The sequence below is a fragment of the Lacerta agilis genome, chromosome 15, assembly GCF_009819535.1.
Source record: "Lacerta agilis isolate rLacAgi1 chromosome 15, rLacAgi1.pri, whole genome shotgun sequence".
NCBI lineage: Eukaryota > Metazoa > Chordata > Lepidosauria > Squamata > Lacertidae > Lacerta > Lacerta agilis.
In genome coordinates, this window is record NC_046326.1 from 28,312,577 (window position 1) to 28,329,536 (window position 16,960).

At 50.1% G+C, this 16,960-nt stretch overlaps 2 protein-coding genes across 2 annotated transcripts; one reads left to right on the forward strand and one right to left on the reverse strand.

Moving 5' to 3' along the window:
- Positions 1-832: 832 nt before the first annotated feature.
- Positions 833-7,421, reverse strand: NSUN5 (NOP2/Sun RNA methyltransferase 5). Its single transcript, XM_033172556.1, is given in 18 exon segments — positions 833-870; positions 1,503-1,586; positions 1,589-1,653; positions 2,435-2,528; positions 2,531-2,593; positions 2,596-2,640; positions 3,359-3,463; positions 3,466-3,502; positions 3,504-3,537; positions 4,016-4,131; positions 4,647-4,662; positions 4,664-4,783; positions 5,103-5,123; positions 5,125-5,160; positions 5,162-5,206; positions 5,655-5,833; positions 5,937-6,059; positions 7,250-7,421. Coding segments are annotated over 18 exon segments (1,350 nt in total). The 5' UTR covers positions 7,379-7,421.
- A 1,915-nt stretch (positions 7,422-9,336) lies between these two features.
- TRIM50 (tripartite motif containing 50) lies at positions 9,337-15,211 on the forward strand. Its single transcript, XM_033172437.1, is given in 11 exon segments — positions 9,337-9,507; positions 10,162-10,564; positions 10,567-10,626; positions 10,629-10,684; positions 12,246-12,321; positions 12,324-12,340; positions 12,793-12,879; positions 12,881-13,024; positions 13,331-13,353; positions 13,870-13,994; positions 14,566-15,211. Coding segments are annotated over 10 exon segments (1,473 nt in total). The 5' UTR covers positions 9,337-9,507; positions 10,162-10,284; the 3' UTR covers positions 15,171-15,211.
- Positions 15,212-16,960: the final 1,749 nt, after the last annotated feature.

Consider the following 16,960-nt stretch of genomic DNA (forward strand, 5'->3'; position numbering starts at 1 on the left):
GTGTGCAGAGTGCCAGCGTCAACTGTGTGAGGGGTGACGTCTCTGTGAGGATGGGGAGAATGATTGACTTTTTTAAAAAAAAAAAGAAAACGTCACGATGAAGACTTGGATCATTCCTGTTGAGGGTTTTAGCGTGAATGTGCAATTTCTTTTCCTTGCTTATGTTGATTTAAAAAACAAAACTGCTTGAGGTGGGGAGTGTCTTTCTGTTTTAGTGGGAGGTATTTCCCAAAGGCAGCAGCAGCCAACTCACCCCCCGGGTTTTCCTGAATGATGGAGGAGGACTGCCCACTTCAGATGGATCTGTACAGCAGAAAATTATTTCCTTAATTTATACTCCAACAAAGGCAACGCGCACGTTATTCCCAAGCAGGTAATAGGCCACTGACCTCGCTTAGCTTCAGTGGGGGTGGGGTGGGGGTTGTTGCAGCAGCTTCCTTCTGTACCTGCAGACTGCATGTTCTGGGCAGACATAAGTGGCAAAGACCAGTAGTTTTGAGACTGCTCCTTCCCAGAGTAGAATTAAGCAGTGCCGGGTCAGTGCCTTTTAAGTTACAGCACCTGCCACCCCAATACTGGCCAATCCACTATCTTCATCTACCAACATCCTGCCATGATTCACAATACTCTGGAATAAATTGGAGAAGGGGGGAGAATAACACTTCTGTGCTAACTTTTATTCCAAAACCTGCAAAGTTCTCTGGTGCCGACTTCCTATAGCAGAGTCTGTGTTGTCTTGTAATGGTCTTTACAAGTCAGTGCTACAAGGCTTCTTAAGTCTGTGGTTTCTTCTTCCTCCTCTTTTTCTTAAGAAGAAGGCGTGGGTCTGCACCTACTTCACTGACAACCGGGGAGAACTCTTGTGGGGAGCTAGGGGCACAAAAATGGCAGGAGTTAGCAAAGGTACAAGCAGCCCTCCATCCCCGGCTCCTCTAAGCCTTCCCTCTTCCTGAAGCTCCATGGCTCTGGCTTGCAAGTCCCACCACCACCTCTAGCCAGGTAAGCAAGAGCATCACCAAGTTCCAGCCAAGCAGAAGGACTGAGTGGAGTGTGACCTTCGGAAGATCAAAAAGGCCTGGAGGGCTGTGTATGCCCTGCTTCACACAATTGAAAGAATCAGCATGGCTGATCAAAGCAACCTGCAAAGGCCAGCTTGGCCGCCTTCTGCTAGGCTATATGGATTAGTGTTATGTTTCCTCACAAAAAAATTGTTGCTGTTTTCACTCAATTATACAAAAAGCAGTAAACAATCCCCAGCAGCACCAAATGCATATTTAATTACATTTAACTTAAGTTTTTAAACAAAGGTATCCTCATTTTCCTATGTGTTATAGAAAAGATCAGCCCACAGCGTTTGCAGGAGGGTGTGGAGAAGCTCGCAGCAGCTTCTGAGGTTTGAAGACAGAAATCCCAGTGCGGCCCCTCTTGAGTGTTTTGCCTGGATCATGCCCCTCCAGTCCTTTCTCCAGCATAGTAGAAAGGGTAACAAGTGCCCCACTCACCTGGGCCCGGAGGCTCCCCCGGCTGCCTCTCCAAGACCGCCACGAAGAAGCCGTTTGTCAGTGTTTCCTTTGGGGAGGCCCTAGGAAGCACTTTGCCTTGGCGCAAGTGGCCAAGCCCCGCTGGGACCAGGAAGGTAGGACTTCTGCCAGCCTGCAAGAAGGGGAAAGGCATGACTCCTGTGAGTGGCAAGCTCCCTTGTGGCCCCCCTCTGGCAGTGGAATGGAAGCAGCAGATAACACCCCACCCACTTACATTCTTGGGGGGGGGGCACCTATCCTTAACTACTGAACAAGGTTCAAGTCATTCGTAACAAATACAGGAGGCTGTACCGGGCTTGTCTGCGTCCGGAGAGAACAGTGATGCAGCAGGAGTCACCAATGATTCAGGATGGAAGTAGTACAGGTTCCTGAGGCAGGAGGCTAAACTCTATCCTGGGTTTTGACGCTCGAAGTGTGTGTTTTTAGGACACATTATTTTATGGTAAGTTTTGTTTTTAATATAGGCAGCAACCGTTTTAGGTGCATCCAACATGTGCACAACCAGAATGACGCAAAACATCACAAAAAGGGGTGATTGCAGGCTTTCTCAATGGTGTTTCAAACATACACAATTTCGCTTAATGTGCAGTGCCTTGGAACGAATGTCCACATAAATTGGGAGTTGCCTGTATTGTGTTTTAATGCTATAACCTGTGAGGAGGTATGATTGATTAACTAACTAACTAACTAACTAACTAGTGGCCCTTCTGGCCTCCTCTCCTTTATTGACCTTGCATCCTCATTCCTATGTCCGAATGTATTGGGTAAAGCCCCCCAGGATGGTGGCATAAGGCTGAACCGCCTTGGCCCCCAAGCCAGCTCTATCAAGCCTGCCTGTGTTTTAAGCCCTGCAGCCACCATTACCCTCTGCCCAACCCCATCCTCTCCGGTACCTGAACTCCTTTTCCCATTGCTTCAGCACATCCAGCACCACATCCTCATTCTCCTCTTGATGCACTGAGCAGGTGGAGTAGACCAGGCGCTGGGAGCAGGGAACTTCAGCGCATGAGCCAGCATCTTCCGCTGGAACCTGGACAGCGCCTGCAGGCGCTCGGGAGGTTGGCATTCTCTTCCTCAACTGGCACCCGGCTGACCATTCCTGGGACAAAGGCACATGAGACGGACCCAGCCTTCCCTAACCTGGTGCTATAGGCTACAACTGCTCCAAGGCTGCAGGGTTGGCTCCGCAGGTTAGGTTGGTGTAGCTGGAGCTCAGCTTCCAGGCAGAGATCTGCCTGGTAGCAAGTGGCCCCCAATCCTGAGCACACCAAATGGGCAGGCCCTGCCCTAAAATAGGCAGCCTTTGCTATAGGGTTGGGCTGGAGCTCACAGTGTAGAAATGTAGGAGTCCAGAGATTATTCAGGCCACCAGAGTATCCATTATGGAAGTTTCCATAGGAAGCCTTTGGTATAAATTCATAAAGTGAACCCTGGTCAACTCCACCAGGTTTCACAAACTCTGGAGAGACCATCACTCACCCCATCGGAAAAAGGAAGGGCCAAAAGGCATCCTTAGCTAGACTAAAAAAAAAAAAAAAAGCAAATGCACCATAATCACCTGGCCAACTTCCACCAATTTCTCTTCCTGGCTTATGAGGGGCAGCAGATGATTGCCAGGGGCACAGAGGCCACCTCTGTGGTACCAAGACTGAGTAGCCAAGCACTTAGGACCACCCCAGAGCAGTTACTGCCTCACTGATCTCTCAACATGCAAAACCCTGACACTCCAGGGCACATTTGCTTGCAGTTGTGCAAGACTAAAGCTGGAGTTCCACAGGATGTGTATATCTGCTCTCCAAGACCCTTCCCCTGCTCACCTGAGCCGCTGCACGAGGGATCCAGGAGGATGTATCTCACAGAGCTGTACTTGGGATCAGCAGGGTCTGTGGCTAAGAAGTCTTTGTGTGCCAGCTGGTAGCAGTGGCCCCCGCCCTCACCAGCATGGTGCTCATTGTGGCCAGGGCGCTTGGCATCCAGGTCAAAGGCAAAGATCTGCCTGTGCATTGAGAGTATGAAAAGCACTGTGAGTGTTCACAGTCAGAAAGTCAGAAAGAGAGAGAAACCCAGAAGAAACACAGCAAGCATTTCAGTCAGGGAGGGCAAGTTCTCTTCCAAGAGAATTTGACACTCCACCCCCACCCTGCAAACTCAGACCCACACTAGGCCAGCAGGACCCCCCCTGCAAACTAGATGCTGCAGGGCCTATTCTCTCTACTGCTCCAGTCCTCTAAGTGGCACCATTGGCCATAAAGGGCAAAGCAGGCCTGGAAGCTAGAAGGTTGGTGGGGAGAGGAGAGACAGGCACACAGGACTTATTGCCTCTCTCAAAACTCACTAAGGTCTAAGCCTAGAGTGAGATGGGGCAGTGTAGCCTTAGGGCTACAGGATGCATCTCTCCCCCCCCCAAGTGCCCCAGCTGGCTCCCCAGAGATCCCTCCTACCACTGAGGACCTACTTGGCTTCCCTGTACTTACCCCTTGTTCTTCAGGATAGCAGCAAGCTGACTGGTTTTGTTGCCAGGGGCAGCACAAGCATCAATGATGTGGGACCCTGGCAGGGGGTTCAAGAGGAAAGCAGGCAGGCAGCTGGCCTACAAGAGGAGCCAAGTAAAAGCGGAACTTGAGACCTGCCTCTTCCAAAACTCCCTGGCCTCAGCAGGGGGTTCTCAGCACCCCACAAGCACATGTTAACCCTGGCAGCCTATTCCCACCCACACCTAGAGACAAGCAGGCAGACCGAACAGCATCCAAACTGGTGTCTCCTTTGTAGACAAAACCTAGTAAGGGTATGTTTACATTGTCTTTAAAGGGCACATCTACTCAAAGATGAGCATTTGCTGCATTGCATTCACCAGATTTCAAAAGCCCCACCAATATGGTGAAAACAGAGTCAGCAACCAACATTTTTGTGGTCTGATTTGGTATAAGGCAGAGTCCAATGTCCATGGAAACACAATTCCTGAAGGAACCCCGAAGCCACAGTTAGAAGAAAACAGAAGTCTGTTTCAGGAACCCAGCATTTCCAGGGGCAACAGGCAGGAGGCTGCTGGGGCAAAAATGACCCTCTCCCACTTCCTGTGCCACAGCTGGAGAACGCCACCCTTACCTTGTCCTGAAGAATTATGCCCAGCTGCATACAGCTGGTTCTCATGGAGATCCGTCTGTGGAGCAAAGATGAGCAGCTCGGGAAGGTGGGGATCCAGCAGGAATTTCTTCCCGGACAAGGAGCTCACATCCTCCAGGCTGAAGGGAAATACAATGGGATATGGAGTTACATTTCATTCCAGGTCCCCAACACCCCACAGCCCAGAGCCAGCTAGCTGTGCCCTCCCAAGGCAAGGAATCCATGCCAGAGAGAATGTGCCCACTAATGGAAAAAGCTCTTCCTCCTTCTCCAATTGGAGGGCTTTCAACTATCTGGAAGAGATCTGAGTAGGAACAGCAAGCTAATCTAGCCACGGTTTTGAGCCCATTGCTGGCTAGCAAGCAGACACCCTGAAAGTACCAGCCTCTCCCAAGATCACGCAGGGTCTGAGCAGGAGGGCAGGAATGTCAAGCTCACCTGGCTGCTTTACCTAGGTAAGTAGCCCTGGCGCTTGAAGTAGTCAACAACGTCACTCACACGTCTTTAAGGTGTTCACTCGGACGTATCGCGGCACTCGAGGGCTGGAAACAAACAAGGAACTTGGGATACTGAGTTCTCAAACTGAGATGCTGGTCTTCCTTCATCATCAACCATGAAGACTCCCACCCCCTTCCGCCCCTGTAGCTGGTCTTGAGGTGTAGAGACAGCAGTGATTCTGCAGTCTAAAAATTATCCTAAGTAAATGAAACTTTATCAAGACCAGGAGCCTCATCTTGCACCACCAGGATATGCACTTACACAGGCTGTAGAGCTGCTCACTCTTAATGCCTGCTTCCCTGTCTCTCCGCCCCACTTCAAAGCACCTTTCCCTGGGAGTCAGCCAAGTAGAGCCTGTGCATTTTCTCCCAAGAACAGCATTATGTTTGGGGAGATTCTGGAGAGTATGCATTTTGGCAGCCATGAAACATTGAGATAGGTTCTTCCAGTTCAGCAGCCTAGATATTGGCAAGGCACCTCACGTCCAGCCACCTACCTTGGCCCCCCTCTGCCACCATCGGTGGCAGCAGATCTTCATTGCGGCTCACTTTCTTCTGAACTTTCAAGCGGGCGAGTTCGGCCTGCAGACGGGCACGATGCTTCAGCACCAGGACCTTGCCATGCCCTCCACCACGCAGGCCCTTGCCAAAGAGCAAGTCATACACCAACACCTGAAAAGGAAGGAGAGGGGCACCAGTGGGCGACAGAACAGGGCACTTGTTCTGGGCATGGGGGAGCCCAGGGGCTGTGGCTGCAACTGCCCCTCATACTCACCTTTGCCAGGTGCGGCTGCAGCTTCTTCTCAGCACGGAGCAAGCCAGCAGCCTCCAGTATAGAGTCCAGCACAGGAGAATAGCGAAGGGTCTCCGAAACGAGGGCGCAGAGCAGCCGGGGGTTCTGGAAGAGGGACAGGGATCATTGTTGCTAATGGAGCAAAGACTATTCGTGTTTTACAGCTAAGTGGCCACTTTACTCCAACCTCCCCCATGCTGTTACTTCCAAGGTGCTTTGGACTACAACTCCCATCAGCCCCAGGGCCATCCTTAGTCCCTGCTGGCTGGTACTGATGGAAAACACTTGAAATGTGCCAACTTGGGGGCGGCTGCTTTACTTGCTGCTATGGCCACTTGATTTAGGTAACAAGCCCTGGGGGTCAGGGAATTCTATTTTTAAGTTTGGAAGGACACCCCCCCCCTGCACACACCTGAAATAATAATTTGATGGACAGCTGGGCTCCGCACTTTACCCCAGGGAACCCATGGCCTTCTGTATGTTGTTGGACTATAGCTCTCATCATCCCTTGCTACTGGATGCACAGGCTGCATGGGCTTATGGGAATTGGAGTCCAGCAACATCTGGAAGGTCTCAGGTGCCCCCCCCTTAACAGCGTAGCACAGCTTCAACTTCAGCTTCAGCAGAACCCTCTCTTTTCTATCATCTCTCTTGGCTACGAGTTCAAACTATGAAATGCCTGCAGCTCGTCTTTTTCTTATTTTATTGTTTTAATTCAAGGTGCCATTTGCCTTTTTAAAGTTAGCTGCTCTGTATCTGTGCAACTCACCTGAGCATTTAAAAAGACTGCCAGAAAAACCCTGGAGAGTCACTGCTGCCGGTCAGTGTAGAGTAGACAATACTCTGCTAGGTGCATCAATGAACACCTGGACAGCTGAGCTAGTGGAGCAGGATTGTTAATCTCAGGGTTGTGGGACTCTTATGGTCCCTTCTAACTCTAGGAAAGGCCTGGCTTGGTATAACAAAGTGGCTTTATATCCTCCTATAAAATACACCTGTTGCTGGATCAGAGCAAAGTGGATCCATTCCCCTGTCCCATCAGGCTGCTTCCCCACAGTGGCCAATCTGATGCAGGACAGGAGGGTGACGCCCCCTTCTCTGACGTCATCCACTCGCTATTGACATCCCAAAATAGAGAGCCCCCGCAGGTGGCGATTCCATTTGCACCATCGCAGTCGGCAGCAGCCTCCGACTCTGCCATAAATGTGCCTGACTCCGTTTTGTAGAGGCCCCTCCTTTGGCCAAGCTTGCCACTCCAATTTATGCAAATACATGCAATATTTATTTCTACTCGCCTGGAATCGGCTCCAGACCAGGGTCTTGAGGGCACCCTCCCGGCGCTCCAGTCCGGCCAGGACCGAGGCAGCCGCGCTGTACAAGCCGGGCCCCACGGCGGAGGCACTCTTCCGCCCGCGTTCCCGCATGGTTCCAAGCTCTGAACGCGCATGCGCCGGGAAAGGGAGCCGCGCATGCTCGCGGGTGGGTTAGCGGAGGTGCTCGTAGAGCTGCGAATTTTTAGACGTTCGTCGCTCGACGAGTTTCCGGGTTCGATGTGGCATTCTTCACAGCTGCTAGAGCTTCCCAAAAAAAATCGTCGGAGAGAAATCAAAGGCTTCGGCAGCACGCGGCTTCAAGCTCCACATCCCAATGCAGACCGCTGGTCTTTTTCTGAACGATGCGCAGTGTAGCAATCGCACGTGTCTACTTGAAATAACGGGGCTGACGCCTGAAAAGACTTGTATACCACTTTCAGCCTCAAAAGGCTCAATAAGTGACTCAGTTTGTTTATAATCAGATTTCTTATCTGTGCCCCTGCCTTTACCATCAGGCTGCACATAGTTATAAGACAGGACCATAAAGCAAGAGAAGTGCAAAAACGATTATAAACAGTTATATATGTAGAACAATTGAGAACAATTCTGTGAATAAATTCCAGATGACCAAAAAGTCTCAAATAAAAGCAGGATAATCCAGGCAAAGTTGCAGCAGGCTGCCCCTCCCAAACAAGATATTGGGGTTGAGCAACTGGAAATTCCCCAGGCCCCTGCAGGAAAGAAGCTGTCCCTTGTTGGGAATGCTGGCAGGGAGTAGCTTTCCTTAAGGTCCTCTGACCCCACTGCACACACATCTGTTAAAGGCAAAACTGGTCCTGCCACAAGGCCCTCTTTCTAAGGGCACAACCAGGACCCTCAGCAGATAGCTGATTAAACTCCTTTTGAGGCAAGTTTCACCTTTAAAAACGCCCAGCAGAGACAGAGACAGAGACCTAGCTGTTGTTGTTTAGTTTTTAGTCGTGTCTGACTCTTCGTGACCCCGTGGACCAGAGCACGCCAGGCACTCCTGTCTTCCACTGCCTCCCGCAGTTTGGTCAGACTCATGTTGGTAGCTTCGAGAATGAACACTGTCCAACCATCTCGTCCTCTGTCACCCCTTCTTGTGCCCTCCATCTTTCCCAACATCAGGGTCTTTTCCAGGGAGTCTTCTCATGAGGTGGCCAAAGTATTGGAGCCTCAGCTCAGGATCTGTCCTTCCAGTGAGCACTCAGGGCTGATTTCCTTCAGAATGGATAGGTTTGATCTTCTTGCAGTCCATGGGACTCTCAAGAGTCTCCTCCAGCACCACAATTCAAAAGCATCAATTCTTCGGCGATCAGCCTTCTTTATGCTCCAGCTCTCACTTCCATACATCACTACTGGGAAACCATAGCTTTAACTATATGGACCTTTGTTGGCAAGGTGATGTCTTTGCTTTTTAATATGCTGTCTAGGTTTGTCATTGCTTTTCTCCCAAGAAGCAGGTGTCTTTTAATTTCATGACTGCTTTCACCATCTGCAGTGATCATGGAACCCAAGAAAGTAAAATCTCTCACTGGCTCCATTTCTTCCCCTTCTATTTGCCAGGAGATGATGGGACCTAGCTAACTCCCACCAAACAGGGAACAGCCTAACACCTCTTGCTCCCCCTCCCATTACTCCTCATTTTCTTTTTGCAATTTTGGTGGCCATCAAGGAAACTTGGGGTTCACTGAACCCCAAGAGGCCAGCAAGGCTGCTTTTTACAACTTTATTTCTCTTCTCAGGAACATCAGCATTGGAGAGTTCAAGTCTACCTGCAACAATAAAGCTGGAAAAAAAGTAATGTCTGAGCCAGAAGTCTTATCTGTTGCCAGTTAGCGGGTAAGTGTAAAGAAGTCTTTGGCACCTTATGGACAAATAAATGGGTGCCAGGCGTGGCCAGGCCAGGGTGTGTGGGGAGGAGAGCGAACGTTTTGCAAGGTGAACATTCAAGGTAAACGTGCAGACGCATGAATGGGTGGGTGTGCTGCTAACCTCTGATATTCACCGTAAGTGGTGTGGCTTGGAGTTCCTGCTTGGGAGACACATGGATTGATTTGAGGGGAGAGAAGTGGTTGACTCTTTGTGGACAGGAGCATTTCCCCAAAAGGAAGGGTCTCTGAATCCCAAGCCTTGGCGTTTTCTAAGCCCTGTGATTACAGGTGAAGGGCAAGTGAGCAAGGAAGGCAGAAAGTCAAAAGGCAACTGAGCTGTGGAAGGTAAGGATGCTCTCCTTGGTCAACACAGGTTGGCAGCAATGGCTTGCCAGGGCTTCAGATGGGGTTGCTCCCTGTCCTACCTGGAAATGCCAATGGGGGATTGAACCAGGGACAGGTACTCTGCCACTGAGCAAAGGTCCATCCCCAAGGTTGAAGGGAGTCATCAGAGACTAACCAACTCTGGAGGGCCGCCAAGGGTTCACCATCTCTGCACTTAAGGGGGTTACAGTTCCACTGTCACCCTTGCTTCCTCAACATCTTTTAACTGTCCCTCTTCCACCACTGAAGAAAACACACACTATTCCCCTCTCGGCTCTGTAATGCCGTTCCCAAGCAAATTTGTTGCATCTCCTTAAAAGAGCCAGAGAGCCCTGTAAGCATTGCTCCCTGAAGGCTGGTGCCCCTGGACTACAGAGCACTTCTGATGTCTTTGAGCAAAGGAGCCTTGTGCTGATCTCCTGGTAAGTATGGAATGACAGTTACCTGGATGCTGACCTTCCTTCCTCCTTCCTGTTTTCATGACTCAGGAGCAAATTAATTTCCCCCACTCCCAGCCTTGTTATTTTGCATTGTGTGTGCTCAGGGGCACTCTTACTTTTCCCTAAGATTGCAATGCTTCTTTACTTGTCATCTATCGGTTCTTGTTTGTTGCAGGAGGTCTGTTAACCAGGAGGAACAAGAATTGCTCTCATTTCCCCTTGCCCCCCACAACTGGAGTTTCCCACAACAGGGTGCTAGGCTTCCAGGACTAGGTTAGAAAAGAAACTGGTGGGCAAAATGGCTAGGAAGATGAGCATCGACCAGCTGGAAGACCAGCTGCTGTGCCCCATTTGCCTGGAAGTCTTCAAAGAGCCCCTGATGCTCCAGTGTGGGCATTCATACTGCAAGACCTGTGTGGTCGCGCTTTCAGTTGACCTGGAGAGCCAGTTCCTTTGCCCGGTGTGCCGAAGGCTGTGGACTGCAGCAGTTCCCCGCCCAACGTCATCTGGCTCGTATCATGAGGCACTGCATGCTGCAGGCAGCTCAGATCCCAATGAGGAGTCCTGCCCTAACCACCACACCCCCTCAGCCTCTTCTGTGAGCAAGACCAGGAGGTCATCTGTGGTCTCTGCGGCACCATCGCACCCATCAGCACCACAAGGTCACCCCCATCTCGACCATCTACAGCCGGATGAAGGTAAGTGCTTGGATGGTGGTATGGGGGGGAGTGATGTGGGGGGCTTAGGCAGAAGGTCGGTCCCAAACAGATTCCTGGTGGACACCAAATGCCTGCAGGTTGCCAATTTAGGTGGACCTTGGTCTGATCCAGCAAGGCAGCTTTCAGTGTCTTAATTTAAAAAAAAGGAAGGGGAAGGGCTGTATTCAGTGGTAGAGCATCTACATTCCTTGGTGAAATGTAGCTCTATATCTTCTCTGGTGTAATATGGGGAAGGACCATAGTGCCCCTGCCTTGCATGCTGAAGGTTTCAGCAACATGGCCACTTGTTGAGGGTCTAGAGCAGCTTCCTGCTTCCTGGTGTGCTTGGGCGCAGGTGTGTTCTGAAAAGGGGGTGTGGGGAATCATGTGTAGATCAGGTGCCTGTGATCAAGGGCAGCTAGAGGAAGCAATGAGCCACAAGGTTTGCCTTGAGGCAAACAAAGAGCCTTGGAAATGGGAATGGAAAAGCAAAGCAAGGCTGTCCCGGCTCCTTTGAGTGTGCCTGTTACCAGGTAGGACAGAGATAAGCCAGAAGTGGTCGAATCTATCCTGCCCACAAATGGGTGTGTCCGACTCGCAGCGGAGCCAGACCTCTGGTGCTAGCGTATGCCTATGCTAACAATGAGCTTGTGAATTGAAAGCCCTGACCTTGACCCCTGGCCTGACTCCACCTCCCAGATAACTGAACAGGCCAGGGGTGTGTGTGTGTGCACGCGCACACGCACGCATGTGTGTGTAAAGCCTCTTCCCTGCCTGAGGAGACCCCCAAGAGCTTCTTTTCGCCAAAGAAGGCAATTCTGGCCTAAGTGGATCAAAGGTCTGACCCAGCAGAAGGCAGCTTATGTGTATCCTTTCCATATCTGAGTTTCTCTTTCCCTGGTACCTGGGGTGGGGGTTCCAGATGGTTGTAGGGGATGTATGTCCTAGAATCCCACCTTAAAACAGAGACATAGGAGGCTGCATTTTCTGAGAGTCAGAGCATTGGCCTAAGTTTAGTATTGCCCACCCCAAGGCTGGAAGGTTTCTTCTGTCTTCTAGGCAAGCTTCTGAGGGGGCCATGTGCTAGGGTTGGTGGGTGGAGCCAGAGGCAAAAGTGGGAGGGGCAATGGGTGTTACTTTGGCACTGTAGCCAGATGTTTCTGCACTCAGTCACATGCCCCTCTCTGTCCATGAGCAAAAGGTGTTAGTCGAGTTCAAGGACATATTTCCAGCCAGGGAAAAACACTCAGGTGCAAAGCAGAGCCAGGAGGTACATGGCCTAGGAAGAAGGGGTGGGGCCTGGGGAGAGTTCCAAGGCCCAGGTGAGGTTCCTCACTCCTGGCACACACTGACTGGCAGCAGCTCTCCAGGGTTTCAGCCAGGGAATCTTTCCCAGTCCTACTAGGAGATGTTGCCAGGGACTTCTGCATGCAAAGCAGCTGTTCTGACCCTACTGACCTAGAAACCGTTCCCCTTTACGTCAGCTGGACACTGTTGGAAACGTAACGGCAAGCTGGACTCCGCTTGGCCTGATCCGCTAAAGCTGTTTCTGTTTCCTCAGGAGAAGCTCTCTGCGTTGATGACGGAGGTGCAGAAGCAGAAGGGGAGCTTGGATGAGCATGTCAGCAGGCTGATGAACACAAGACGCGCATTGCGGTGCGTCCACGGAATCAGACTATATGTTGGGTCCAGGGAGCTAACTGCATTCAACACTGGGAACTGAGTTGTGGAAGTTAACATCCAGTTTCCAAAATGTTCAGGTTTCATTTCAAAATTAGATTTAAAAAAACAAAACAAAACCTTAAATCTGAACCTTAACTCATACTACTGAATGATTTTAATATAATTTGATATCTCCTATATCCAACAAAATCTTCAATGATGAATGTTAAAATGCAAACTTCTTAATCTTGCTGCCAAGGACACAGGGTCAAGCCAACTTGAAATGCAAGCTTTGCCACCAGCTTCTCCTACCAGAGTGCTGTGGCAGGGCAGCCTCTTGGAAACAGCCCCACAAGGCAGTTGCCAGAATTAAACCCATGCACACATCAACTCAAATTAAGCCATGCCTCATTCTAGTGTTAGTTGTGTTTCTGGATTCCCCTCAGAACGAGTCCGATGTCTTCAAATGGGTGGTCCGGAAGCAGTTCCAGGAACTGCACAGATACATCGATGAGGAGAAGGCTAGGTTCCTGGGGTCGGATTGAGAGGGAGGCAAGCCAGCTTATCACCTCCATCGAAGTCCAGGTGAATCAGACGACAGACATCTTGCAGAAGCTGAAGGAGCTGGAGAATTCCCTGGAGAAACTCAACAACGAAGGCCAGTTGGATTTCATAAGGGTATGTCTGTCTGCCTGGTGCTGTCTAAGGCAGAAAATCCAAATGGCCAACAACACCTTCTCTCTACCACACACTGATTCACATAGAGGAAAGTTCAACTTTAGGGTTTGGGGGGTATAGAGGAGGTGCCCAGAGGGCAATGGGAGCTGTGGGGTCCATAAAAGCAGGGGGTGCTCTATAGCCCCAATTCAGTTTGCCCACATTTTCCACCCCTTTCCCTGTGTCCTGCCTGTAAGTCTAAGGTTTTGTTATAGATGCTGTAGCAGCATAAGTTCACTAAGGCTTTCTTCATCTCTTGTTTTACAGAAATACAGATCTCTTCCCTCCAGGTATGTTGAAAGGGGAGGGGAGGAGAGAGAGAAAGTGTGTGTATGTGTGCACTGTGGAGTCAGGCCATGCTCCATCATGATCTCTCAGGGGGTCCATGGAATGCGCCCATGGTCAAAAAGCAACAAGGGATCAGATGCACGTCTATCATAGTCTCCCCAACCTCCCCCCACCCTGAGATGCAACACGTCTTCATTATCTTCCTCCCATAGCATTTATTTAATGCAGCTTCACAAAACCTGGTGCCCACCTGTTGCTCTGAACTACAACTCCCAGCTGTGCTGTCTGGGGCTGAAGGGAATTGTAGTCCACAACCACTGAGCTATGCCCTCCTACTTTGCTGCAAATATGAAGGAGCCACTGCAGATCTTCAATTTCAGAGTGCTTCCTCAGCAGCACCACTCCAACTATTAAATTGGGGCCAGGTGGCTGGAAAGCTGTAGCAGATGATTAAGACTCAAGTCTTCAATTTGAGAGGAAATCATGATGAAAATCAACATGCTGCCTTGCTCCCCCAGGTCTGAGCTCCCCCGCCAGCATCTGGCCGATGGTATGTTCAGCTCAGTCTCCTTTAAGCCCGACTTCCACCAAGATGACATCAAGATGATGGTGTGGAAGAGATTGCTACGCAAAGTCCTCCCAGGTACAGCCACTGTTGGAGTGGAAGCCAACAGGCTCCTCAGAGGTCTTAAAACAGCCTTCCTCAACTTGGTGCTCTCCAGGCTCTGTGGACAACAACTCCACCAGAGCCATTGTATTGCATTTATAAACAGGTTTTTAAAACAGCTTAAAAACCTTTAAGCAGTGCACAATATTTCTGCACATATAATAAAATGTAAGTGTCATCACACTGTAGTTCACTTGGCCCCAGACACGTGACACTGCAAACTAGAGTGTTAAAACAAGCTGGGCTCTAAGAGCAGCTGGGCCATCACAGCAGCATCAGAGGGTGAGGAGGACATAAATGAAGATGGAAGTGGGCAGTTGGGCAGCCCAGAGCAGAGCAGCAGGCAGGTGGTCCAAGTAAGCTGTGAAGGTTTGTTGAGTCTAAGGGGAGGAGGTGGGTGGCTTTGGCAAGGTAAAAGGGAGGAGGTAGCTTTGTGAAGAGTAAAGGGATGGGTGGGTTCCTTGTCATTGTAAATGAATCATATTTACCTGTAAAAGGTGGCTGACCCCTGCTCAGGGTCTCTCCTGATTTTCACCCCTTCTCGTAGCTCCAGAGATGCTGAAACTGGACCCAGTGAGTGCACACCCCATCCTGGAGCTGTCCAGGGGAAACACCATGGTCCAGTGTGGGGTGTTCTTCCAGAGGCGAGGCAGCAACCCTGACCGCTTCGACTACAGCAACTGCATCCTGGGTAACAAGGGCTTCTCCTGGGGGAAGCACTACTGGGAGGTGATTGTGGGCCTCAAGAGCCACTGGCGTTTGGGCATTGTCAAAGCCACGGTCAACCGCAAGGGCAAGCTGAACAAGAGCCCTGAGCATGGGGTGTGGCTGATTGGCCTGAAGGAGGGCAAGGTCTATGAGGCCTTCAACAACCCACGTGTGGTGCTGCCGCTCTCAGCCCGCCCCCAGCGTATCGGGGTCTACTTGCACTACGAGAAGGGTGAGCTGACCTTCTACAATGCCGACAGCCCTGACGAACTGGTACCAATTTACACCTTTCAAACAGAGTTCCAGGGCAAGCTGTACCCCATCCTGGACATGTGTTGGCATGAACGGGGCACCAACACGTTGCCCATTGTCCTGCCTACGCCTACCATGCTGCAGGTCCAAGAAGATGATGGCCTCAATGCCCAGGAGCCCACCAAGTTGTAAGTGGGCAGTTCCTGCCTGCTGAGCAGCAGAGTGAGTGTCATGTTGCTACAGTTGCAGCGGAGAAAGGCACCAGCCACAGACTGCTCTGCTCCGAAGCATGGCAAGCTAGACTACAGAAACCCTGATCAAGGTGTAACTGGATTTATATTCTCACAGGGAAACAGTCCCCACATATACAAGGTGGGCTCCAGAGGTCTATTTAAGAACCTTTTGCCTTCAGCTGAAGGAGTCAGAACATGGCTGGTTAATCGAGGAGCCAAGTTAAGCATCTCAAGAGCAAGTGAGAGAGACAGCTCAATATCTTTTGGTGCCTGCTTTGAAGAAACCCAGTGATCCCCCAAGGAGGAGAACTTCCTTTTTTCTAGATGGCATAGTCCATGGATCAGCTCAGTCATTCTCCCTGCTAACTGTCCTTGATGGCACTCTCAATCTGTTCAACCACCTCACCTTGCCTCTGGGCTGCCTCTAGGAAACATGCCAGTTAATTGATGCTTAAACTTCAAAGGCCCGTTGCTTCCCTCTCTGCTTTTTAGTCTTCTTCACCAGGAAGTTTAAAGGCTAGATTTCATACAGCTTCCTGACACATTGCTACAATCATCCTGCATTTGCCAATGCCATGGGGCCACATTAAAAAGGGGGGAAGATTAAAGGCTGAAACTGTCCTACCGATGTCTTTGAAAATGTTTTCCCATGACATCCCTTTGGTCTGCCGCAAATGCATTTTAGAGGTTGCACCAGAGCATTATGTTTAATCTGTTTTAAGGCAGACTTTGCTAACATGGTGCCTTCAAGATTACTTGCGGCCCGTCAGCCACAGCCAACTTAGCTCTATTATGCCAGTGTTGATGGGAGTACAGACATACTGGTCAGGACTGGTGTGAGTTTTAGTCCAAAACATCTGGTGGCACTAGTTTGGGGAAGGCTGGTTATGAGTTGCTCTTAAGCAAGGGTAGAGAAGCTGTAGCATTCCAGGTGTTTCCAAACCATAGCTCCCATCTTCTTCAGCCATTGGCCAAGCTTGCTGAGGCTGATGGAAGCTGTAGTTAGTAGCAACGGCAGCCCCATGGACTCCCCATGCCTGTTCCTAAGTGTTCTATCCTCCTTAGTCTGAAGCTTCCCTCTCTACCACTTCCTTGAGCACCTAAAAAGTGAGCTTTAGAAAGATTAAGAATTGACAGTCCCTACCTGCAGGCTGAAAGGAACACAAGGAAAGGAGCCTAGAAATGGAAGAGGACCATTGAAGCAGTGGTTCCATCCATCCATCCTCCAAGGAGCTTCAAGCAGCAAACAGGAAGTTATCCAGATTTATTTTCCTCCTTTGTTTAGTAGACATCCAAAAAGTTTCTCCAAGGTGGCTGAATTGTCCTGTTGTTTTCATACTAGCTTTGCTTCCCATGTTTTTGTAACATGTTTGATCGAGGACTTTTAAAATTTTTGTATGTACCTAATGCTGCAGCCTCTGGGCAGTGTAGAAGGAGTAAACAAATATTCCCGTTGCAATTAAAGACAATCGGCGCAACCCGATACAGTAGCATTTTTATTCATCAAATACAGAGTTATTGTCAGCCTCCAGAGCTACCAAAGAGTATCCACCACAATGTCCTTCCAGCTGCTGAGGGATCTCACAGGATGCAAATCCCACTGCTGGAAATGTCTGCTTTCTACTTGCATTTCTCGTGCTTGTGCTCGAGATAGAAAGAAGTCACTGAATGCACCACCATCCATTCATGCTATACTTGGGTTGCTGATCCAAGTTTGGTGGTTCAAATCCCCATGACAGGTTGAGCTCC